Genomic DNA, 21,306 nt, shown 5'->3' with positions numbered 1-21,306 from the left:
TCCTGGCTGAAAGATCACTGTTTGTAGGACCCATCCATCTCTCCTCCAGCCTGCCATGTTTTTCATTTTTGCGGCCTTTGTACTTCCACGTTCATGATTACGTGGATAACATAGGAAATTATTTTGTGGGATACCTACGAATTACGGCGCATTATTCTTCGTTGGTATAACTACAAATGCTGGATGAAGGCCAGCCTGACCCAGCCTGGTGGAGCGTTGGGTCTAACCTGTGTTAAAGACAGCAACATGAAAGTTTGCTGATCCGGCATATAAAGGCCCTGCAGACTGCAGGTACTTGCTAACTAGAGCTAAGTGCTAACTAGGGGTCTTGCCTCACGGTGGCGTGGAAGACGAGACGAGGGCGGGAGTTATATTTTATGGGAGTATTCATAGTTCTGCCAAAACACACTCAGGTGAATGTATTATTGACAAGTCGACGGGACAGCTCTTCTTCTTCGTCTTCTCATAAGGGCAGACTGGATGCTACAGTGACTCACTACGGCCTCTCGAGGTACAAGACTGGACAGGCCGGGACTAGCTAGTTGATCTCTGCAACAAATTACGTAGACGTCTTTTACGAAACGTCAAAACTGTGACATTCTGTTGAAAATGTTAAATGTTTTAAACTCAACTTCTGGCGAGATCTTACACGTTGCACCTTTAAAGTGACATGGTTTGCCAAAACGGTAAAAACAACAGTTTTAGTTTTGTGAGTTTTTATATGTGATCAAGCAGCAAGACTCCCAATGAATACCAAGACAAATGCTTAATAAAGCTGAACTACATGCAGGTTATGTGTGTATGCACATGTTCAGTCGTTCAGGCACAGAGCCTTTATATAAATGGAAAGTTTTCGGAGGGGGTGGGGGTTGTGAAACTGTGGAGTTGAATGGCTAGTAAATTGTTTAAAGGATCTCTGCAATGAGATGGATGAGTGCAGTACTCAGGAGGAACTGCTGAGTGTCAACTTTATGGGAGGAAAGGAGAAAAGGGAGGAAGGGATTTCTGTTGACGTGTTGCCATCATGTGGTGAAAGACGAAACAGTTTTTCTGTAACTTTCCTCAACAGTTTGCTTTCACAGCCCGAGGACACGGATTCTTGTGATCACCGAGATTTGTGTTTTGCAACTACAACTCTGACACACTGATGTTCTGCGTCAGAGAGAAACTCACACTGATTTATTGACCGAATGACACAATGGATTTAACTGAAGTACATTTTTTTTGCAGTTGAATATATAATTACAATGTATTTAAATACTGTAGACCAGCTGATGCAGGAAAGCACTGATTTAAACATTAGTACTCCATTGTTGTTTTTTCTTTAAGCATATGAATTGTAATTTTGACATATATGTTAAAACATAAGTTCCTTATAAAGAGTAATACAACTTGTAACATTGTTTTAAAAACAATATACTACAGTGAAAAGGGAAATGTTAATGACCTCATCACTCCTGGTACATTCTGTAACATATTACATGTACATATACATTATATGAAGAGCAAACAGACTTCATCCTGGACTGTGAGTGAACCACACCCTTAGATACTACAGGTGTCCTTCAACAATGTAACTGGTGATATGTAGAAGAAAAAAAGTATTTTCTCTTTGTACTACTTCAATAACTATGAAATATGAATTATTCTTGAACAGATTTGTTCTGAAATGTTATTTTAAGGTCAGCTTTCACAACATACGCCTTTCGTTCATTCATTCCTTAAACATTTCAGAGAGATGCAGTATTCAATATTTGTTTGTCAAAGTAAAAAAAGGCAACACTAGAAGTGCTCTAGAGTAGTCTGAGCTAAAACCAAAGCTTGTGCCAATGACTAAAAATCAGTTATTTAAGTCACTTTATCTAAATATATCCTCTTGCTTTATACATGCTTGTTTACATTACATGCATGAGCAGACTGACCTCCACTGCTACCAATTCTTAATTTTGCCGAACATACACTAAAAAAATGTATCCTTTTTTAAAATGATTACATTTCCAACTACTTAATTTGCCGGATAATCTCTATAACTAAAAAAAATGTTGAATTGGTCAACTTGCAACATGTCCACGACAAAGCTGCTTGTATGAGCAAACCCCTGAAAATGAAAATGAAACTGGAAAGTTTGGTGTATGAGAAAAAAACACATTTTGAGAAAACATCCTTTAAAGATATTTATTGTAAAATTCCATTCATTTTGAGGACACTACAGGTGAGTATATGGTATAAGAACATCTATAGATATCACCATGACATTTCCCAAAATGATTACTTATTAAGACAACTTATTGTTTTATTACAAGTTTTATGAAACATTATGTTTAAATATGCAAATGAGGCATTACCTATAACTTTTGGGGAAATAGGAGAACCCTAAAGACGTAAACAGACCAAGTAATAACATTTTGGATGATTTCTTTCCACTAGTCTGAAAGAAGACATGCTATGGCGTTTTCAGCTGCCCAGTAACTGACAGTTAACTATCAGTACAAGTTATCTGTCTGCACTGTATAACTGCTGAAACTGCATTAATGTGAGCCATGACGTCACTGAACAAGGGCATGCATGTTCAACAAACCTTCCCTGGAAGGAAGAAGATTTAATCTTTGGGTTTCTTCTCATTTCCAGCATTCCTGTCAGTGTCACAAACGTGTGTGAACTAGTTGGACGTGAATTCTTATGTGTGTGTGTGTGTGTTTGTGCTATCTGTATGCATGTTTGTGCTTGTGTGCCCAGCATCCATGGAGCGAGGGGCTTGTGCAAGAGGTTGAATCACCAAAACTCCTTTGTTTCTTCAGATTATGCAACACTTGACTCACAGAGAGTGAAAAGTGCCTCAAGACACCCAAATATGCATTTTGATACGAGACATTGGGACATGCTTCAAAAAGAATGCATGTTTGTTTACTGAAAAAAAAAAGGCCTGAATGCATACAATGTTATAGCATGGATGCATTCCACAGGATCCTATATATGGAGATGATACAGCACTGAAGATAGAGGGAGGGAGAGTGAGAATTTTAAGGAAGGACACACCTCTCTGCCTCACTCTCTCTCTAACCACAGCATGTTGCAGCCTGTGGGGCAGGATGTGATACCGTTTATTATGAACCGAGCTAACAGTGACTGTCATAAGAGAGAAACGCTGTCGGACAGATCGGAGAGCAGCAGTGGGCTAATTGAATCTGACATTTATCACAGAGAGACATCAAGTCCTGGGAAGGTCAGTCACTCTTGAACGTTCACTAGAAAACTTGATTTTGGACTTTTTTATTGACATTTTCATTCATTCTCTCTCTGTCAGATTTTTCCAACATCTGCCTCTTAAAATAATAATTTACTTTTGTTGGCTTGACTATTTACACATTGCAGATTTATTACAAACCTATGAATCATTGTTTTAAAACTTTGGACAGCAAGATAAGCCATGGCTGTTTCTTTATTGGAGTTCGCAAAGTAAATTACAGTGTTGTAGTCATTTTCAGATTCTTTCAAAAATTCCTCAGGTTTTGTTTTGTTGTTTTAGAATCCAAATAGTTGCTTGAAATTGACAGAAAACATATATTTGTTTTGTATTTTTTCCCATTTGACGGATTCTCTTGCAGACTTTCACAGTTCTTTCCTTAGTTTGTCTTTTTTTAAATAAATTGCATCCGTTTTATTAGTTTATCCATTACAACAGTACATTAACATCAGGTTATAATTTGTAGATGTTAGTGTTTTTACCTGAACTGATAGATAGCATGTTCATCTGGCGGTTGGAACGGCTTTATGTCGCCTTGTTTCATTAAAAACTTGAAAAAAAAGAAACACTGCTTTCATCTGACAGCATCAATCTGTTGCTCAGACTCGGCTTTCCGTTGTATTTTATTCGAGTGGCGTGAGAGCTTTTTAGTGTTTACTCATTACTGTTGTTTATGGCCATCGGGGGAAAATAAACAGTTTGATTTAGTGGGACCAGAGCAAGGAAATTAGGACTTAATCAGGAAATACGGCCTGGATGTCTTGTTCTCAGAAGGAAATTTAATTTTGTGGAGATCTTATCATTCCTTTCTCTACATCACTCATGTTTAAATTTTTTATTCCACATATTAGTGTGTAATAATAGTCAGGGTTGGTCAGAGACACACCGTGAGTGTTTTCCCCTAAAGGTCAACCCTCTGTGACTTCTGCCCTGCAGGTTACTAGTTTCCTTTACAGGACAGTGAGAAAGAAAGACACAAGACAACAAAACACATTTTAGAGTGTGTCGAAATACTGCTCTTCTATGACGCGGTACTGCTAATGTTTGGCGTGTTTTAGCATGCTGCCTAATGTGAATATTTTAGAGGCTGCGTCAGGGTGGCAGCCATCCCCTAGTTGTGGAAACAGCTTGTGTATTGGTGAACAATATTTTGCAATGTTTATCTTCAGTAATGGCAGACTATATTCTCCAGACCGTCACTATCTTCGTCTTAGACAAGTAGGTGTTCTCAGAAATCCAACAATCAGGCCTTCAACTAATCTGAATAAAGTGTTCAGTGAAAGATTAAAATCACTAACACAGTATTTAGTTAATGGGATTTCTATCACCTCTCTTTCCTCTATTACTTAGAAAATGTCTCTATGAAGAGGAAGTTCTTGTTTTACCGCATGTTCCTGTAACCGTGTAGACATATCATGTGAAGACAGTTTTATCAAAAGCTGTTAAAAACGCCCTTGAAGCCAGTTGTTAAAGACTGCAATAAATATTTTCAGGAAGTTTTCAAAATACAAGTCTGATGTCAGGTTTAAGTCTCAAACCTTTTCTGAAGCCATCAGGAGAGAACATTTCATAAAAACATCTGCCGATTGACTTTTGATAATAATAATTAGTATGCAGCATATTAGTTCTGATCAGTGTTGAAAGAAGGTCTGCATCTGCTACCAAAGACAAAGACAAACATTCAAAGTTATCAGAAAAGTGGGCTGATAAACTTATGTGTACCAGCAGTGATAAACAGAGTGAATAAAGTCTTTCATACACTAATAAAGTCCAGTTGTTATACTTGTGAAAAAGAAATCCACCGTTAGTGTTTTTACTCATAATTATTAGTACTCATTATGTCAAATAAATAAAAAAGTTCATCATAAAAATGTAACCCATCCTTATGAAATAGTATATCATAATTTGGAGATAAAGATACTAAGTCATGAGAAAGTTTGTTTTTATATTTTTTGGGGGAAAAAAGAAAATTCTCGCATACAAAGAGAAGAGATGTGCAGAGATAGCTTCATGGGTAGACACTAGACCCTAATACTGATAATGCAATGAATACAAATACAAGTTCAAATATAATAACTATTGAATTAAAACATGCATCTATAAATGTCAATCATTACACACAACCCTGTGTAATATAAACACTCTCAGCCCCCTTCCTATACTTTAAACATCCGGTGTGTATACATTTAGGGGATCAACAAATAAGTAGAATTCTATTAATAAGTATGTTTTCTTTAGTTTATATTCACCTGAAAATAGGAATTGTTCTGTTCTGTTACGACACACTGGACCTTTAACGCTATAGACATTATTCAGAATGTTCTCATTCCAGATAGAATCGAGACACCGTGGCGTCACTTTCTAACACTGGTTCACACTGGGTCGTCCAGCGCACAGTCGCAGTAAACACGTGGATAATGTTGTGAATTCAAACTAAAGCACTTAGTTAGATTTAGGAAAATACATCGTGGTTGGACTTAAAATAACTACTTACGCGAAATAAACAATGTCACATAAGTATGAAAACACTTCACAAACATCGATGACTGACTAACTTTGGGACACGAGCAACTGTTGTCTGGTTGAAAGTCTTGTGTTTGTTAGACCTAAACACCTCTCCTGTATTTATACTACATCATCACACTCACGGAGAGTTTTCTCTGAGTGCTGTTACTTGAAAGCCTGGTCTGTCTCATACAGATGCTAAAGGATCCTTGTGCGTCGGCATCAGACAAAGCGTTGGTTTTTGATGCCCCGGGCCGCTTATTTAGGTTCTAACTTTGTCTCTCATCCTCAGGATCAAATCTCCTTCCAGCATGAACAACTCCAATCATTCCTTCGCTCATTCCAATGTCAGTATAAAAAAAAACCCCGAAAGTAGCAGCGTCGTGAGCAATGACTTCTCCACGGCCGTGGGTACCCTCATCCTCAGCTTGGTCTTCCTCCTGGGCGTCCCTGGCAACCTCTTCATCGTCTGGAGCATCCTGGCTCGCATCCGACGACGCTCGGTCACCACCCTCCTCATCCTCAACCTGGCGTGTGCCGACGGCTGCCTCATGGCCCTCACCATCTTCTTCATTATCTACCTGGCCAAGCAGACGTGGGTCTTTGGTGACGCCATGTGCAAAATCTTGTTCTACCTGTGCAACACCAACATGTACGCCTCCATCTTTCTGATCACACTGATGAGCGTGCACAGGTGCGTGGCTGTGGTCCTGCCGAGGAGAATGTCCTCCCGGATCACCAAGAAGATCGTGAGGAGGGTGATCATAGGAACGTGGGTGTTGGTGATGGTCATTTCTATCCCCTCACTGGTGTTTCGGGACGTCAGAGATGACAAAGACGAGAGGAATAACTTGAGACTGGTGTGCGCGCCTAATCACACAGAGGCTCGACATGTAAGTAGACTAGGGCTGCAATAACACTTATTTTCATTATCCGTTTTTAATCTGATTATTTTCTTGACTAATTGATTTGTCGTTTGGTCAAAATCTAATGTTCATTTTTAGCTCTGTTTTCGTCTCTTTAGCTGCTAAATGCTCCACTGTGTTCACCAGTTAATGTGCAGTGAGGTTTTTAAAAGCTAGAATTGATTAATAAACACAAATACATACAAATAACTGAAAATTTATATTTTTTACTTTACTGCCATTAACACACATGAATAGACAATTAACGATACAAAATAAAGTCGAATAACGTTGAGATTGGGCGTCACTTGTCACACACATAGCATTCACACACACATCTAGACATTTAACTTGCGACAGCTCATTGCTGCCACATCATCAAAAGAAAGCAAAGATCAGTATACTTTAGTTTAAGAGTTTTCTGCAGAATTTGCATGTGATTTCAAAATATTTTCAACTTATTTTTTGCGTTATAACAAGATAGAATAACATATTGATCCATTTTTCTTTTTTCTGGCGTTGCACTAGTACGCTTCTGTAACACCTATAAGAAATTTACATCAAAGGAATAAAGTATAAGATCCCTAACGGAGGTGAAATTTGCATAATTTTAAATTTAATTTAAAGTTGGCATATTGTAGAAGTAGTATCTTAAATCCAACTCTGAGACAAGGGTTTTACTAATTTTTACACAAAAAAACCTTCAGAAAGACATTATTAACATATTAAAATAATACATATACTGAATTACTCTTGTAAGGTTTATCTTTGAACAGATTCAGGTTCAGTATATTTTTCTTGCTCTGCCTTGTTTTGATATTTTCAGTACAGAAACACATGCAACCATTTCAATGAGCACGTATGTTTTGTATCCTCCTGTGTGCAGGTGAGGTTTCAGTATGCCTTTGAGACGGTGTCGGGATTCATTCTCCCTTATACCATCATCATAACATGCTACGTCCTCATCCTGAGACGCCTGAGGCAGACCAAGTTCCAACGAAAGGTCCGCAGCGAGAAACTCATCCTGGCTATTGTGGTGATGTTTGGCCTCTTCTGGCTGCCGTACCATGTTATCAACATGATGCAGGTGTGTGAGGGCGTGTTCACGGTATCACTCATCACATGATTTATATTTCTGATTTTGGATCAATTATCTGATCTTTTGAATGACCCCTGAGTATGATTTGGTCCAAGGTGGCAGCTGAGTGGTGCGCGCCGAAGTCATCCACACGAATAATGTGAGTAACTAAAGATTTTCTCAATCTCTCTCAAACTGAATTATTTTCATTGACATGTTTGTTTTTTATATTTACTTGAGCTCCACATAAGCAATAGCACTGCATCATAAGGTGATTGAGAAAAGCTGATTCATTTCCCCACATGTCTGTTGAAACATGTATTTTTTAAATATTTCTTGTAAATGCAAATGGATTTTTTAAATTTGCTAGAGGTAACATATAGCCAGCTACAAATTCATGTCTCTTTGTTGTCACTTTGTAGGGATGTTGTGTCTCCTTATAGCTTAAAGTCTAGTTGTGGTCAATCTGTGTTGCTTTGTAGTGATTTTTTAGTAGTTGTTTAGAGTCATATTGTGTCTCTCTCAGTGGTGGGCCGTAAGGCCTTCTCTGCTGGCCTAGACAGAATCACAACGTTATATTTCATAATTCAGTTAATTTGAGAGCAAGATCTTTAAATCAAGCTCTCGAGGGTTTTACCAAACTCCAATTTCATTTCCCCTGAAGATAGTATGTTTTAGTTGTGGTCTGAAATGTTGTTTTTCTGCAGATTGGACAGAATCAATAAGTCCAGTCGGGCAGTGACTTCGGCGTTTGCCTTCATCAGCAGCTGTGCCAACCCCGTCCTCTACACCTTCGCCGGGAAGTCCTACATCAAGCAGAATGGCTTCGCCTTCATGGCTCGGCTCTTTGAGGGCACGTCATTGGACCAAACAGGAACCAGAAAGAGTAAAGACACTGTGGGACTCAGCACTGTTGACTCTGCAAACGACTCAGGAGCAGGAAGTAATGTTGTAAAAAATGAGAGATGAGCGTTGAATGAACTTTATGCACAAATGAAAGCACTCAGTGGAAATCTGTACAGATCTACAGGTGGGGCGAGTAGATTTTGGTTAACGCAACTTTTGAGAAAACGTATTTTGTTTTGTAGATATTGTGTTGAAACAAGTTCAACTGAAATTTTGTTTGTACCCGTCCGCTAAATCAGAACTGTAAATATTTTTTTACATTATTTTGTGTTTTGTCAGTTACAGAAAATGAGTTATAGGAAAACCAAATAACTACAGTACAAAGTGTACTTGGGGAGCAACTTTAGTTTGAAAAAACTTTTTTTTTTTTACAGCCAACACTTTATGAAACATTAAATATATGGGTGCCCACAGTAGTTAGTAATTGACAAATGCATCAACACATTTAGTTTACTGCTTAAGATTCAATTTGATTTCTAACAAACATACCTGCAAACTCGTAAGAGGTGAAAAAGGTACTCTGTGAATAAAATTAAGTGATAAGACAATATTTACTTTAAGCAAAAGAATAATTTCTTATTCAGTGATTAATCAGTATTCCAGCTCCAGTTGAACAGCTGGCTAGTTAGCTTTTTTTTTTTTTTTTAATTAACCATTATTTAGACAAAATCCATTGAGACCGAGGCCTCATTTTCAAATGTTTGTCATAAAAACCAGGATAGCAAGAGCAGCGATAACCATCGCCTGTACAAAATAAAGTGATTAGTTTTCATTAAACCACGTTACTGTATGGCTTCATATTAACTTCCACTGTTACTGTAACGCTGTTCTGCACTTACGTCTCAGCCCTGCAGCTCTTTGACCACATCATCTCATCAGTATCTGGGCCTCATCATCGTGGTCATAAAAGTTATCACCATGCCTCATTCTACTTGGAGGTTAAAAAAAAAAAAAAAAAAAAAAAAAAAAAACTGCAACCACATCCGCCGGTGTAACGTTGAGTGACTGCTTGAACTGAACCGGAACACTAATTCGCAATAATGACGAACGTTAACAGTCGATAAAGTTACGCATGCAGGGAACGTTAAAGTAACCCAGCAAGTCAGAACTGTAACGGAACTTAAACGTTAATATCAAAGCTGTTTTATTGCGAAGATCACAACGTCACCTTTACTCCTCATCTCACTCCAATCTGAGAAACGCTGGCTGGCCAGTTGACCTCTACATGACTAGCAATGCAAATAGACAATACACAAGTTAACTCATTCAGCTTTATTTAGTAGTGAATTTCAGTGTTCTTACATACAGTGTCACAAGATTCTTAATTAGGATTTTATAAAAATGCATAGATTATGATAAAGACATTCTATTATTTGAGGCAGCAAAACTTTAAGTAAACACCTTATAAATAAACTAGATTTTGGTGATCCTGCTGTGGACCCAGTTCATGCAGCTTTCCCTTTACCTGTAAACAGAAAAAGGTGAATTAACAAACATGTTGAGTTAAATGATAGTTTTTCCAGATAGCCGTACAGAGATTCATCTGTTGAAAACCAATAGGAATAGCATTTCAAGCCTCAAAATCTGGGCATGGCCTCTGAACAAGGCCTTAAATTCATACACTATATACACCTCAAGTTTGAATGCAGTGCTTAAGTAATAAACTGCATTCATTTGACGTACATGGTCCTAATAAACTATAATCAATACAATCATGAGTGGTAATAAAGATACTGACCTTATCACGAGGCATCCAGTCCAGGCTCTTAGATCCTAAAAAAATAAATAAAATAATAATTAGTTAGTCTCAACTTGAAACACAATGAGCATCCTCACTAGTATTTGTTCTGCCAAACCCATCAGCGCAGTGAAAGAATAATCATGAGTTTCAGCTGAAACACGGACTCACATGCAACTCATCATTAAGGTTTGATAGTGTAATGCAGAACAGTTTAATGTGGATTTATTATAAGTAGAAATGTGGCCTCTTCCAAAAACGCAAATGAAAGAAAAGATACAGTAATATTTCTGCAGCACGTTTATATGCCTGAGAACATTGCACTTAATAACAGTCGTTAAGTTTAAATTTATTGCGGGACTGTTGCATTATACAACATTAGTTCATAACTGGCAATTGAGTGCACGACGATCCTCCTACAACTTAGTTTACAGTCGGATTAAGGCCTGTCGGTTGCACACGTGAACGAATTCATTAGTTTATAATAAACTTTATTTATATTGCACAATTCTTGCAAACCGGCAACAGCGTGCTTTTACGTTACATAAAAGTAGACTACACACGTGCCAAAGTTAAAAACACCTGGGAGGTTAGCCATGATAGTAATTAAGTCATTTTAATCAAAACACAGCATCAATTTGAGCCATTATTTGTCGAGAAACTGGGCTCGTTAACACAGACCATGCGGTCTGTTTGGCGCTAATGAAGCCCCAATGCTAACTGACCATCTGTGCGGAAATAACCGCAACGAACAGCCACATAAACTGTAATATAAATAAAACAATCTGATACTAATTGTAAATATTTACCGTTAAAGAAGCTCCACGTGCGTTGGGTGTGTCTCTCTGCCGCTGCACGTCCGACCTCCTTCACTGCAACAAGGAAGAGAGACTGTTGACGAGGCTGAGGCTCAATTTAAGTCCAAAACCACGTGTTTGCTGCAGGGGGACATGCAGCTTCCGGGTCTGACGCAGTAGGCTAAACAAGAGCCAGTATTATAAAAACACATGTTTACATAAATTATGAACAGCATACTCTCTTTAATGCATGTGTAGTGCATATCTTGAATGAAATGAAAGGTTGTTTTTTTACTAGTTTTTTTAATACTGTTGTATTATTAAATGCTGATTTATATTGTTGTTCACTATATTCACAATTGTTTTTGTGTATTTTTCTGTTCCTCCTCCGACCGTCTATTGTGTGTTTCTTGTTTGTTTTGTTTGGTCTTTAGTCTATATTGTCAGCTGATGTTTCTTTCTTTCCTTGAAACCAAGAACCAAATGTGACAAAAGTCTATCAATATAAAGTGAAATCTATCTCACTCACGCATTGGTGTATACTGTATATGATCCTTCAACTGAATGAGTTAAACTTAAATGAGTTAAACTTAATACATCAGCTTACAATTGTTATTAACTTATGAACATGTCATCCACCCCGTGACATGAAAACACTTGACTCACTAAACTCACCTTTGTTTTAGTAAGTAAATATTAACAGATTGATGTATTTAATAAGATAATTGAATAAGATTTAATAAGATAATTGAATGTTATTTACAAAATGACGTTTCAGCCTGTCTACGGAACACCTATTGGTCCATAAAAGGCGAGAGACAACTCTCACTGTCGCTGCTCAGAGTGGTACCGTTAAAAGAAACGTTGCAAGCTGCACCAACGTTAAGTCATTTAATTCAACATTGGACCGTAATTTGACGACCATGAGAGTCTTGATAGGTATGTACGTTATTTAATTATCGTGTGTATATTTTTTGAATATCGCTTCAGAAAGGTCAATGTGACATAACGCTAGCAGCTAGCCAACGTTAGCATTGCAGATACACATTGAGCATAGACCATAGACAAAGAGTTACTTACCAAGTTATCTACGTGTTCATTATGTTCGTCCAGACAATGACAGTTGAAGGAGCGTGCCAGCTATATGAATAAACATAGAACACTGTCATTGTGTTTTGTTTTTTTATTGTTATCTAAAGCTAAGTTTGCAGAAGTCCTGTTTTGTAAGCATGTATAGTACGCATGCGCAGTCCGCACCATTCTGACTCTTTGAGACAATCATAAATTGATTGCATCCGTTACAGTGTGTATTGAATACATCATTATGCAGCTCAATCAATAATATTTATTAGTAGAAAAATAGTGCAAATGTAACCTAAACTGTCTTTTCTCTTGTATTATAGCTGGTAACTCATTATGGATTCTGTGTGCCTCTTTGGTTCGTCTGTTATTATGAGCATGTCTCTACTTTGTCTAACTTGCAGGAGGAGGATCTGGCTTCGTGGGCCGTGAGCTGACTCGCCTGCTCAAACACAAAGGTCACGAGGTGACGGTGATATCTCGCCAGCCTGGTCCAGGGAAGATCACATGGGTATGACCTCAGGATGAAATCAGAATTGTAGTGAAACAGTTGGGACAAACGTCATTTCTCACCTTTGAACTCCTGATTCATAACGGCATTTATTTGGTTTAATGTCTGTTGAATCTTTTTAATTTCCCGTTTGTACTGTATTGCAGATCACTGTACTTTTCTCTAAATACAGTGTCATTTATAAACTCTTTTTCCTCTATGCTTCTGCAGGGGGAGTTGGAGTCTCGTGGCCTCCCACCATGCGAGGGCGCCGTCAACTTGGCAGGAGAGAATCTAATGAACCCACTCCGATGGTGAGCAATACATAAACAGACCCTACAGCTACAATACGTACAGCCACTCATTCCTCCAGCAGCAAACACACTTAATAGTCCAATTGTTTGTAGACACCCCTGTTCAGAACTGGTGTGGGGCTCAGGGTTTTGTGGCAACAGTTTTTGGGGAGGTCATTTAGTTTTTTTCAACGAGATAATGCTCCCCCCCCATGGTCAAAGCTAGTTCCATAAAGAAAAGTTTTTTTTTTTTGCTTTGGGTGGCACTGTGAGCCAGGCCTTCAGTGGCCGACTTCTAACGCTCTTGTAGCTAAATTAAATAAATCCCTACAGCCAGGTTCCAAAATCTGGTGGAGAGGATTTCGAGAAGAGTGGAGGCTGTTATAGCTGCAGATTTAAAGCTATAGCTTTGGAATGAGATGCTCAACAATCACATATGGCTGTGATGTTCAGCCGTCTTCATCCTTTTAGCCATGAACTGTGTTCTGGCCGGTTCAGTTGTAGCTTTGAATTTCTTTATTTAAAATACATGTGACCTCTTGTCAAGATTGACTAAAAACGAATAAAATAGGCACGTAATAATGCAGTTTCTGTGGGTTCGTTGCCAGCTGGTTTAATGTAGCTTGATCTCCACCTGATCTATTTTTATTTGTGGTTTCAGGTGGAATGAAAGCTATAAAAAGGATTTGTTCGCCAGTCGTATCGACACAACAAAATCTATGGCTCAAGCTATTGCTGCCTCCTCCAGTCCTCCTCACTCCTGGGTCCTGGTGTCAGGAGTAGGTGAGTCTCTGCCAAATGATAAACCTTAAGAATTAAACTTCAGACCGGACTAACTCACAGATAGTATAGACAGTGACATTCATTGTTTGCTTTTTGACCCGCAGCTTGTTACAAGCCCAGTCTGACAGCTGAGTACACAGAAGACAGTGAATGGACTCCGTTTGATGTTCTCTCCAAACTCGTGAAAGAGTGGGAGGCCTCTGCACTTCTTCCTGAGACTGTGACAAAAAACACCAAACAAGTCGTCATCAGGTCTGGTACGTAAAACCCCAAATTTCACTTAGAAGTTACTGTAGAAAATCCTGTTAATACAGTGCCCAGTAAACCTATAGTGCAGTATCAGGAAGTTGTGTAATGTTTTGCTCAAATGACAATAACAATGAGAAACAGTTAATGCTTTGTTTCTAAATGTGATAACACTTTTATGTCTTTTTTCTCAAACAGACATTTATTTTAGTACACATATACTTGCAGGGTAACGGGTGGTCAGTGTAACTCCTCTTTATTGTAGTTCTACTTACTAAAGAGTTTAACTTAACTTAACCTAACTAAATCTTGCCCGGTGCCATCTTAAACATTGATTCTTCACTTTCAATTATATACACTATTCTGGTTCATTGCACCGTCCCTCCACCAGGGGCAGTATTGGGCCGCGATGGTGGTGCCATGAAGCAAATGCTGCTCCCCTTCTGGCTCGGCCTCGGGGGCACTCTGGGGTCAGGAAGACAGCCGTTTCCCTGGATCCACGTCTCCGACCTGGCAGGGATCATTGCCCACGCCCTGGAGCCCCCTGCTGCCACCCCCTCGCCTTCGCCGCAAGTCTTCAACGGGGTCGCCCCGACACTGAACACCAACCTCGAGTTCACTAAAGAACTGGGCCGGGTCCTGAGGAGGCCCACAATTTTCCCCGTGCCCGGCTTCGTCATGAACACCGTTATGGGCTCTGAGAGGGCCATGGTGCTCATGCAGGGCCAGAAAGTCCTACCAAAGAGGACTCAAGAGGCCGGATTTGAGTTCAAGTACCCGGACTTGAACTCAGCCCTGAAAGAGATCGTTGGGAGTTAACAGACGTTGACAGAATGTGTGCTGGTGTGAGATTATCTGTAATTGTGTGTTCATATTTACTGGATTAGAAGATTTCTAACAAATATGAAAGCTCAAATCAATCGTTGAACAAGAACTTCAGATCACAAACGGGTCTGAGGACGGTTTGGAAAGTGTTTTTCATATCGCATAAGACCAGAGTAAGAATCAGGAGAGTTTCTTCATGCTAAGCATTAAATAGAGAAACCTAGACTCAAAAGACAAATACAGGTGGGATGAATTCCTGCGTACATTCAGGGCACACTGGAATCAGATCGTTCAGGCGCTGAAGGACTACATGTAGACAAAACACCACCACTCTGATGTGTGTGTGAACTGCAGTCTGGATAAACTAACGATTAATATCATTATCGATGAATCGTTTCGTCTATACAACATCAGTCCCTACATAATCGCATTCATTTAAGGTTTACGCAATAGAAAGTGACCGTAATGATCATTGGTGCTTTTGGACTTTGGATATTTATGAACTTTAACCTGATGTATGGAAACACGCAGGAGGAAATGTCTTCTCTCTGACTTTTTAAGTATCACATTACTGTCATACTTGTTACAAGAAATTTACTTTTTTGTTGAAGGTGGTGCACATAAAGCCAGGTGAAGAACTTATGTTTTTACTTTTTATTGGAGTAATCAGAGGTTGTAAAATTAGTCAGTATTTTAACAATTCCAGTGAGGAAACGCAGACGTTCTGTTCAACAAAAACAATGACGAGTCCTCGGTAGGCAGCCTCATTTCAGTTTCAGGGTGTTTCCATCTTTTCAAAAGTCTACAGAAAAATGTCTCTTAGTCGCTGAATCGTCACTCTGAATCACTCTGGACGTCGCCATCGACTCCCTGAATGATTGGCACTTGATCTCCCCAGTCGCTGCTCCGGGCACAGCGGTACACATCTCTGATTGAAGAAAATGAAACTCATTTCAGTCAAATTCAGAGATGCTGTTAGACAATGAGCCCAATTCAGTGTCCAATAAAAGCAGCTTATCAATTTCACAGGACTGGGTATCAATAATATCAGTGTAAACTCAGATACTGACTCAACTAAATCAAACCCAAATTAAATCAATACCCAGTCCTAATGGCCACTTACATAAGAATATTCATTTCTGTTTCTTTTGACAGTTTTTCTATTTGTGTACATTAATCTGATAATACCTCTAATAATAAAAAATACTGCACATGCATCATAGACGGGGTATGAAACACCTGCCACATGCTGCTGCATACATTTCTCATTCAGTCCCTCAGAGCTCTTCAACCACATTTTTCTGGACAAATCAAACCTCTGTGTGTGTGTGTGAGAGATGCAGCGGAACCTTTACCGGCTGTGTTTCCGTGCCGTCACCACCAGGTGTTGCAGTTGTCCATCAGGGCAGCACATTCGACAGTGGACGTGTCTTGTTCTGCGCTGCACCGGTGCCGTCAGCCTGGCCCAGTCCACGCCTTCTGCTTCTGCCTCCGATGGTTCTGTCCGAGTCAGAATCAGGTAGCTGAACTTCTCCGCCTGCCGGTCGTGGTGCTGAAAACAAAGAATTTAATAAATAAGTGGTCTCTAGCTATGATTTTCTGCCTGTTTTTGCATAGAAATCAATACATGTTTCTTTAATTTGTGTAGACTTTTGCTTCCTTTTGTTAGTAACTGGTGTAACACGATTGTGGTTTATGCTGCTATTAGTATGTTTTACACAGGAAAGTCAGCATGAGCAGTGATGATACTGTGGCTTTACACCAGGGCGTTTCAAAGTCTGACACCGGGACAAAATCGAGACAGAGGCTTCTTACCCCCGGGAGAGACAGAGGGTGGTACATCTGCTGGAAGTTGCAGGGTGTGATGGGTTGAAGGGCCATCTTAGGACATGACAGTTTATGAGGACACTGGAGAAAGAAAAGCAATAGAGAGAAGAAGACTGTGACACAGCTGGTTGAAAGTAGAATATCTTAAACCAGCTGGGATTCAAACGTACCGGAGCGAACACTGACGCTGGTCTGGTGTCATGGACAGTCTTCTCTTGTTTCTGGAGAAAGAGAATCAGTCTGCTTCCATTAACTGTGTCAAATAATTTACACAACAGCACCGAACACAATCCCCCATCTTATCTGCTGTATGTGAATACCTTTAATACAGTGTCTCTGGCCTCCATAAGCATCCGATGGCCGTCTTTAGTCCCATTTTCCACCAGAACCTACACAAAAAAACAAAATCAAAAGTCATTAAGTAAGAGAGGACTTCCAGGTACAAGACAAGTTGCAATGTATGCACAAAATGTCTCAGATCTAGAATATAGTCACTAAAGGTGCAACGACAACAAATTAATAAAAAGTACACATCATCCATCAGTGATGTTTTGTCCTTTCAACCAACCAGGTACGAGCTTGTCTTCCTCCACAGAGTCAACACCGCCTCTTCTCGGTCCTTCACATTGAGAAGCTCCGACAGGGTGAAGGCTGCGGCCACCAAGTCAAACTGCACCTGGAAGGAGAAACACCGGACTGTCAGGGCTCCTCGTCCTCGAGTCTTAAGTGACGTCGCTCCACAGACACAAAAACGTTCCAAGAACAAATAAATGTAAAAGAGGGAATCTCAACCTCCTCATTAGCTTATTATATATTCTGTGCCAAGGGCTTACTGTGGTGCTTCTGCACTACATTTCCCAAAGATCACTTTTCACTACAACTGTGCCATTTGTGTCCACAAAGATTGCTATCGCTTTTTGAGCAACTGACAGAAACACTTTCTTGAGACGTGGCTTTCAATATAGAGATTCTTAGCCACTTGTACTGCTATTACCATGTATGTTACTTAAATGCATGTAGGTAATACTGATTGTAGGCAAACTGCTCGTGCACTATAATGTGGTCGTTGAGAGAGAAAATCTTTTCTAATGCAAGAAACCTTTCTTTTTTGTTGCATAAGAATCTGAATTGTTTGGAATTCAAAATGGAAGGCTAGAATAAATATACTTTAAGGAACTGTTAAACTTAACAGTGTTTTTCTTTGGTGCTGGAATAAAAACATAAAGCTTTTTACCTTAGGAGAGACAGGGAGGAACTGTCTGAAATAGACTTGTTTGATGTGAGGTTCAGCTCTTTCGTCATCACCTGCTCGACATGAAAAAAAAAAACACTTTGATTATCGGATCAATTATTTGACCAAAAAGAATGTTACAAAGCAGATACAAAGTTTGCGTGTTCACCTTTAAGAAGTCGCTCTGCCAGGATGTTCATGGGCCCGGAGCTGTCCACACACACCATCTCCTTCAGAGTGTCGCCCCAGCACGAGTGTGACGCCCTGTGGGAGAAACAGAGAGACTCAGTTCACGGTCTTGTCGTTTACATGAGAACGCTCGTAATGTTGCATCAGTTTTTTTCACGAACCAGGCAACTGTTCCCAGCCCCGAGCCAAAATCCAGGAGAGACTGAGGGGCAAAAGAGGGATCCCTCTTCTTGATCTGAAACGATAAAACAGATATTTAGAAGTCTGACCGCCTAAAGCATTCAGGGTCATAATCCTCAGAAATAAGGACATTTATTTTTTCCATTGTTACCCCTATAAGTATAAAAATGCAATAACACATATTTTTGTTCTTTCAGACTAGTGGAAAGAAAACATCCAAACTATTTTTTATTAATGTTTATTTTATTACTTTGTCTCTTTGCTTCTGTAGATTTCTCAGATATTTGCCAAAAGATGGCATTAGATAATGCTTCAATAACTTGTAATACAAGTAATAACTGTCTTAATGTCGGTAACCAACTGTGGAAGTTTCTTTGTGGAAGTCTTCAAAATGTTTGTAATTTAACAATTCATATCTTTAAAGTCTGTTTTGTCTAAATGAGTTCATTCTCAGACTCTGAGCCAGAAACATCCACTTCAGTAGCTCTTATATACACCAAACCGTCCAACTTCATTACTATCTATATTATAAAGGTTTTCACAGAGGCGTTTGTTCATAAATCATTCATAGCCTGATTTAAAGAACAATTTATTCCTTAAAACATTGAGGAAATAGATTTTGTTTTATGGCTGTTGACAGTGTTCTGTGATTTATGCGAGATATCCAAAATCCCTTCAATAAAAGCCTTTGAATATAACATGTCAACAAAATGAAACAAGAACTTTGAACCTGAATTTATTCAATGTTTAGATTGCTGGTCAGGAAATATAAGGAAATTATCAAATATTTAATAAGATAATGCCTTAAATATTTATACATACATAACAACATTTCTACAACAAAAAAGAATTGTCTCAATAAGTAATGAACTGTAGAAGTTTCATAGTGATATCTATTACTTAAATAGTTGACCCTATTCACCTGCAGTGTCTCCATTTAAGGACATCCGTGGTGTCAGTTAGTCTGTGATCTTTGTTCATTACCTCATTGATAGCTCTCCTCACTGCTGCGTAGCACCCAGCCAGCCGAGCCGCCATGTAGACCACACCTAACTCTTCATCATACCTGAAACACAGAGAGTGAGCTGTATAGAAACTCATCCACACCAGTTATTGTACCAGTTACTGTACAAGCTACGAAATGTGACTGCAGACAGGGCTCCACTTCTGGCTTTGTTCAGAGCCTGGTATACTAACATGAGACTTTTGACATTTTAAATAAGTTAACAAGCTTTTTAAAGTGTCAATATGAAAACTGTAAATGAGTTGCCAAGTCCTTTACGGCTGTAAAAGCTTTAACACTTTAAATATTGGTCGCTCTGGTTCAAATCAGACTTATCTTGTCTTAAGTTTGGTAAAGGATGCCTTTTCTCCATTAGACAGCAGTTAAATTAATTGAGATTATTGCTAAACACACATATCATTTAAATATATATTTCTGTCAAAGAACGTGCAGATAAAAGCAAGTGTTTACTTCATGGTAGTCCAGTGATACGTAGTTTTTCTGAGCTCTGAAAACACTTTCTTCCTGATGCGGTCTCCAAGCAATTGTTCATCCATTTCTGCAATATAAAGCACATTTGTCTCCAGTTGCTGCATCATATAATGTCTCAGCAGTTATTTTACCATTATATTATATATATTTATTAATCTATGTGTCACCCACCTTCTCTCTTCTCCATCGCTTTCTCCCAAAGTTCTTTCTCCAGACTCACAGCTTTCTGCCTCAGAGTCAAATCCTCGACGGCTCTCTTTCTGCTCCACAGGAAGTTCGTGAGGCTCCGGGAGCGGTCGTTCAGCCGAGTCACCTGAGCTCCTACAGGTGGACAGATTGGAGAGTCACGCAGTGAGGCGACAGAAACATTTGGTACATCAACTGAAAGCCACGTTCATGATTTAACCTACTGTGAATAATCGACCGTGCAGCCGTCTGCAGTTCGTCAGGTAGGCGCAGAGTCTTCAGGTTGGTCACACCTGGATGCTTCCTGTGTGGTTCTCCTTTTAGGAAATCTACCTCGGACTGTGGGTGTGCCGCTGCACTCATTCCCTGAGGATGAGAAACAAAAACAAATGTTTCTTTACCACCACTTTAAGCTCTAGTGAGTTAACGGTAACCTCCCTGCTTCTGGTCTAATGTTAAAGACATAAGAAGAGGCAGACAAGAAATATCATAAGATAGTTTGAGAGACAATATTTTGGTATTCAATTTAAAATCTGTAGTCCATCTACACATATTTTTATTTCTGACATTTCACAATCTGAACAAGTATTATAAATAAGTCATAAAACAGTATAGAATATTAAATAATTCAAACAAATCCACAATAACTAAAATATTATATATACAGAAGATTGTTAGTGTTGTGTGGTCTACTGGGAGCAGAGCTGGTTGTGCAGATAGCTAAATTAACTCTATTTATTTATCTCAGTCCTGTTTTAATCAGCTTCTCTGTCTGACCTCCATAGTAATAGTGCTTTCAATGACCCTCAAGAGCCTCACTCACCCGGCTCAGTATCTTCACGACCACCGCCCTCTGACAGAGGACCCCATAACTCGGTGAAGCCATAGCTTCAGAGCCTGAACCGGCGACTTTTTGCGTTTAAATGGCTTTAATTTTAACATTCATCCACATTTTTTACTAGCGCGGAGACACGTTAGGATCTTCTCACAAGTCCATCAACAAAATAATTCCGACTATCGTTAACGCGGAACCTTTGGTCCCGAAGTTCTGTTCCACGTGGGGAGGTTTTACACAGAAGCACTCACTCTGCCCTTTTTTCTTCTTACTTACTTCTAAAAAATATATGAATTTTAGAATTGCGTGAACACAATTAAAGTTTAGGTTAATTCTGGACTATTTTTGTTATTTTTGTAATAAACGATAACGGGTTTTTTGACGAGGGTGTTGCGTAGAGCGCATGCGTCAAAGTCATGATAGGTTTTTGTTTTAACTGCGGAGTGATTCTTCTTCGTGCTTAAACGATCTTT

The 21,306-nt window shown here is 39.1% G+C and overlaps 3 protein-coding genes and 1 long non-coding RNA gene across 4 annotated transcripts; 2 read left to right on the top strand and 2 right to left on the bottom strand.

Moving 5' to 3' along the window:
• Positions 1–3,115: 3,115 nt before the first annotated feature.
• Positions 3,116–9,047, top strand: ltb4r2b (leukotriene B4 receptor 2b). The gene is made up of 5 exons (XM_079173615.1): positions 3,116–3,223; positions 6,042–6,642; positions 7,541–7,741; positions 7,849–7,892; positions 8,440–9,047. The coding sequence occupies exons 2-5, from the start codon at positions 6,061–6,063 to the stop codon at positions 8,699–8,701; spliced, it is 1,089 nt and encodes a 362-aa protein (XP_079029741.1). The 5' UTR covers positions 3,116–3,223; positions 6,042–6,060; the 3' UTR covers positions 8,702–9,047.
• An 879-nt stretch (positions 9,048–9,926) lies between these two features.
• Positions 9,927–11,252, bottom strand: LOC306706160. Its single transcript, XR_013767357.1, has 3 exons — positions 11,186–11,252; positions 10,377–10,411; positions 9,927–10,103 (listed from the first exon to the last, which is right to left on the bottom strand). It is a non-coding gene; the product is annotated as an uncharacterized lncRNA (long non-coding RNA).
• Positions 11,253–11,984: 732 nt separating this feature from the next.
• Positions 11,985–14,895, top strand: sdr39u1 (short chain dehydrogenase/reductase family 39U, member 1). Its single transcript, XM_079173668.1, has 6 exons — positions 11,985–12,112; positions 12,658–12,764; positions 12,975–13,057; positions 13,698–13,819; positions 13,924–14,076; positions 14,457–14,895. The coding sequence occupies exons 1-6, from the start codon at positions 12,097–12,099 to the stop codon at positions 14,882–14,884; spliced, it is 909 nt and encodes a 302-aa protein (XP_079029794.1). The 5' UTR covers positions 11,985–12,096; the 3' UTR covers positions 14,885–14,895.
• Positions 14,896–15,682: 787 nt separating this feature from the next.
• On the bottom strand, positions 15,683–20,981 carry mettl17 (methyltransferase like 17). Its single transcript, XM_079173667.1, has 14 exons — positions 20,822–20,981; positions 20,223–20,364; positions 19,984–20,133; positions 19,792–19,879; positions 19,302–19,383; positions 18,299–18,372; positions 18,118–18,212; positions 17,952–18,022; positions 17,286–17,393; positions 17,038–17,106; positions 16,888–16,938; positions 16,706–16,798; positions 16,246–16,442; positions 15,683–15,818 (listed from the first exon to the last, which is right to left on the bottom strand). Exons 1-14 carry the CDS (start codon positions 20,882–20,884, stop codon positions 15,725–15,727), a joined length of 1,377 nt encoding a protein of 458 aa, XP_079029793.1. The 5' UTR covers positions 20,885–20,981; the 3' UTR covers positions 15,683–15,724.
• Positions 20,982–21,306: the final 325 nt, after the last annotated feature.

Source organism: Pholis gunnellus, assembly GCF_910591455.1.
Source record: "Pholis gunnellus genome assembly, chromosome: 14".
Classification (NCBI taxonomy): domain Eukaryota; kingdom Metazoa; phylum Chordata; class Actinopteri; order Perciformes; family Pholidae; genus Pholis; species Pholis gunnellus.
Note: the sequence above shows the minus strand (reverse complement) of the source record. Positions and strands in the feature narration are given on the sequence as shown.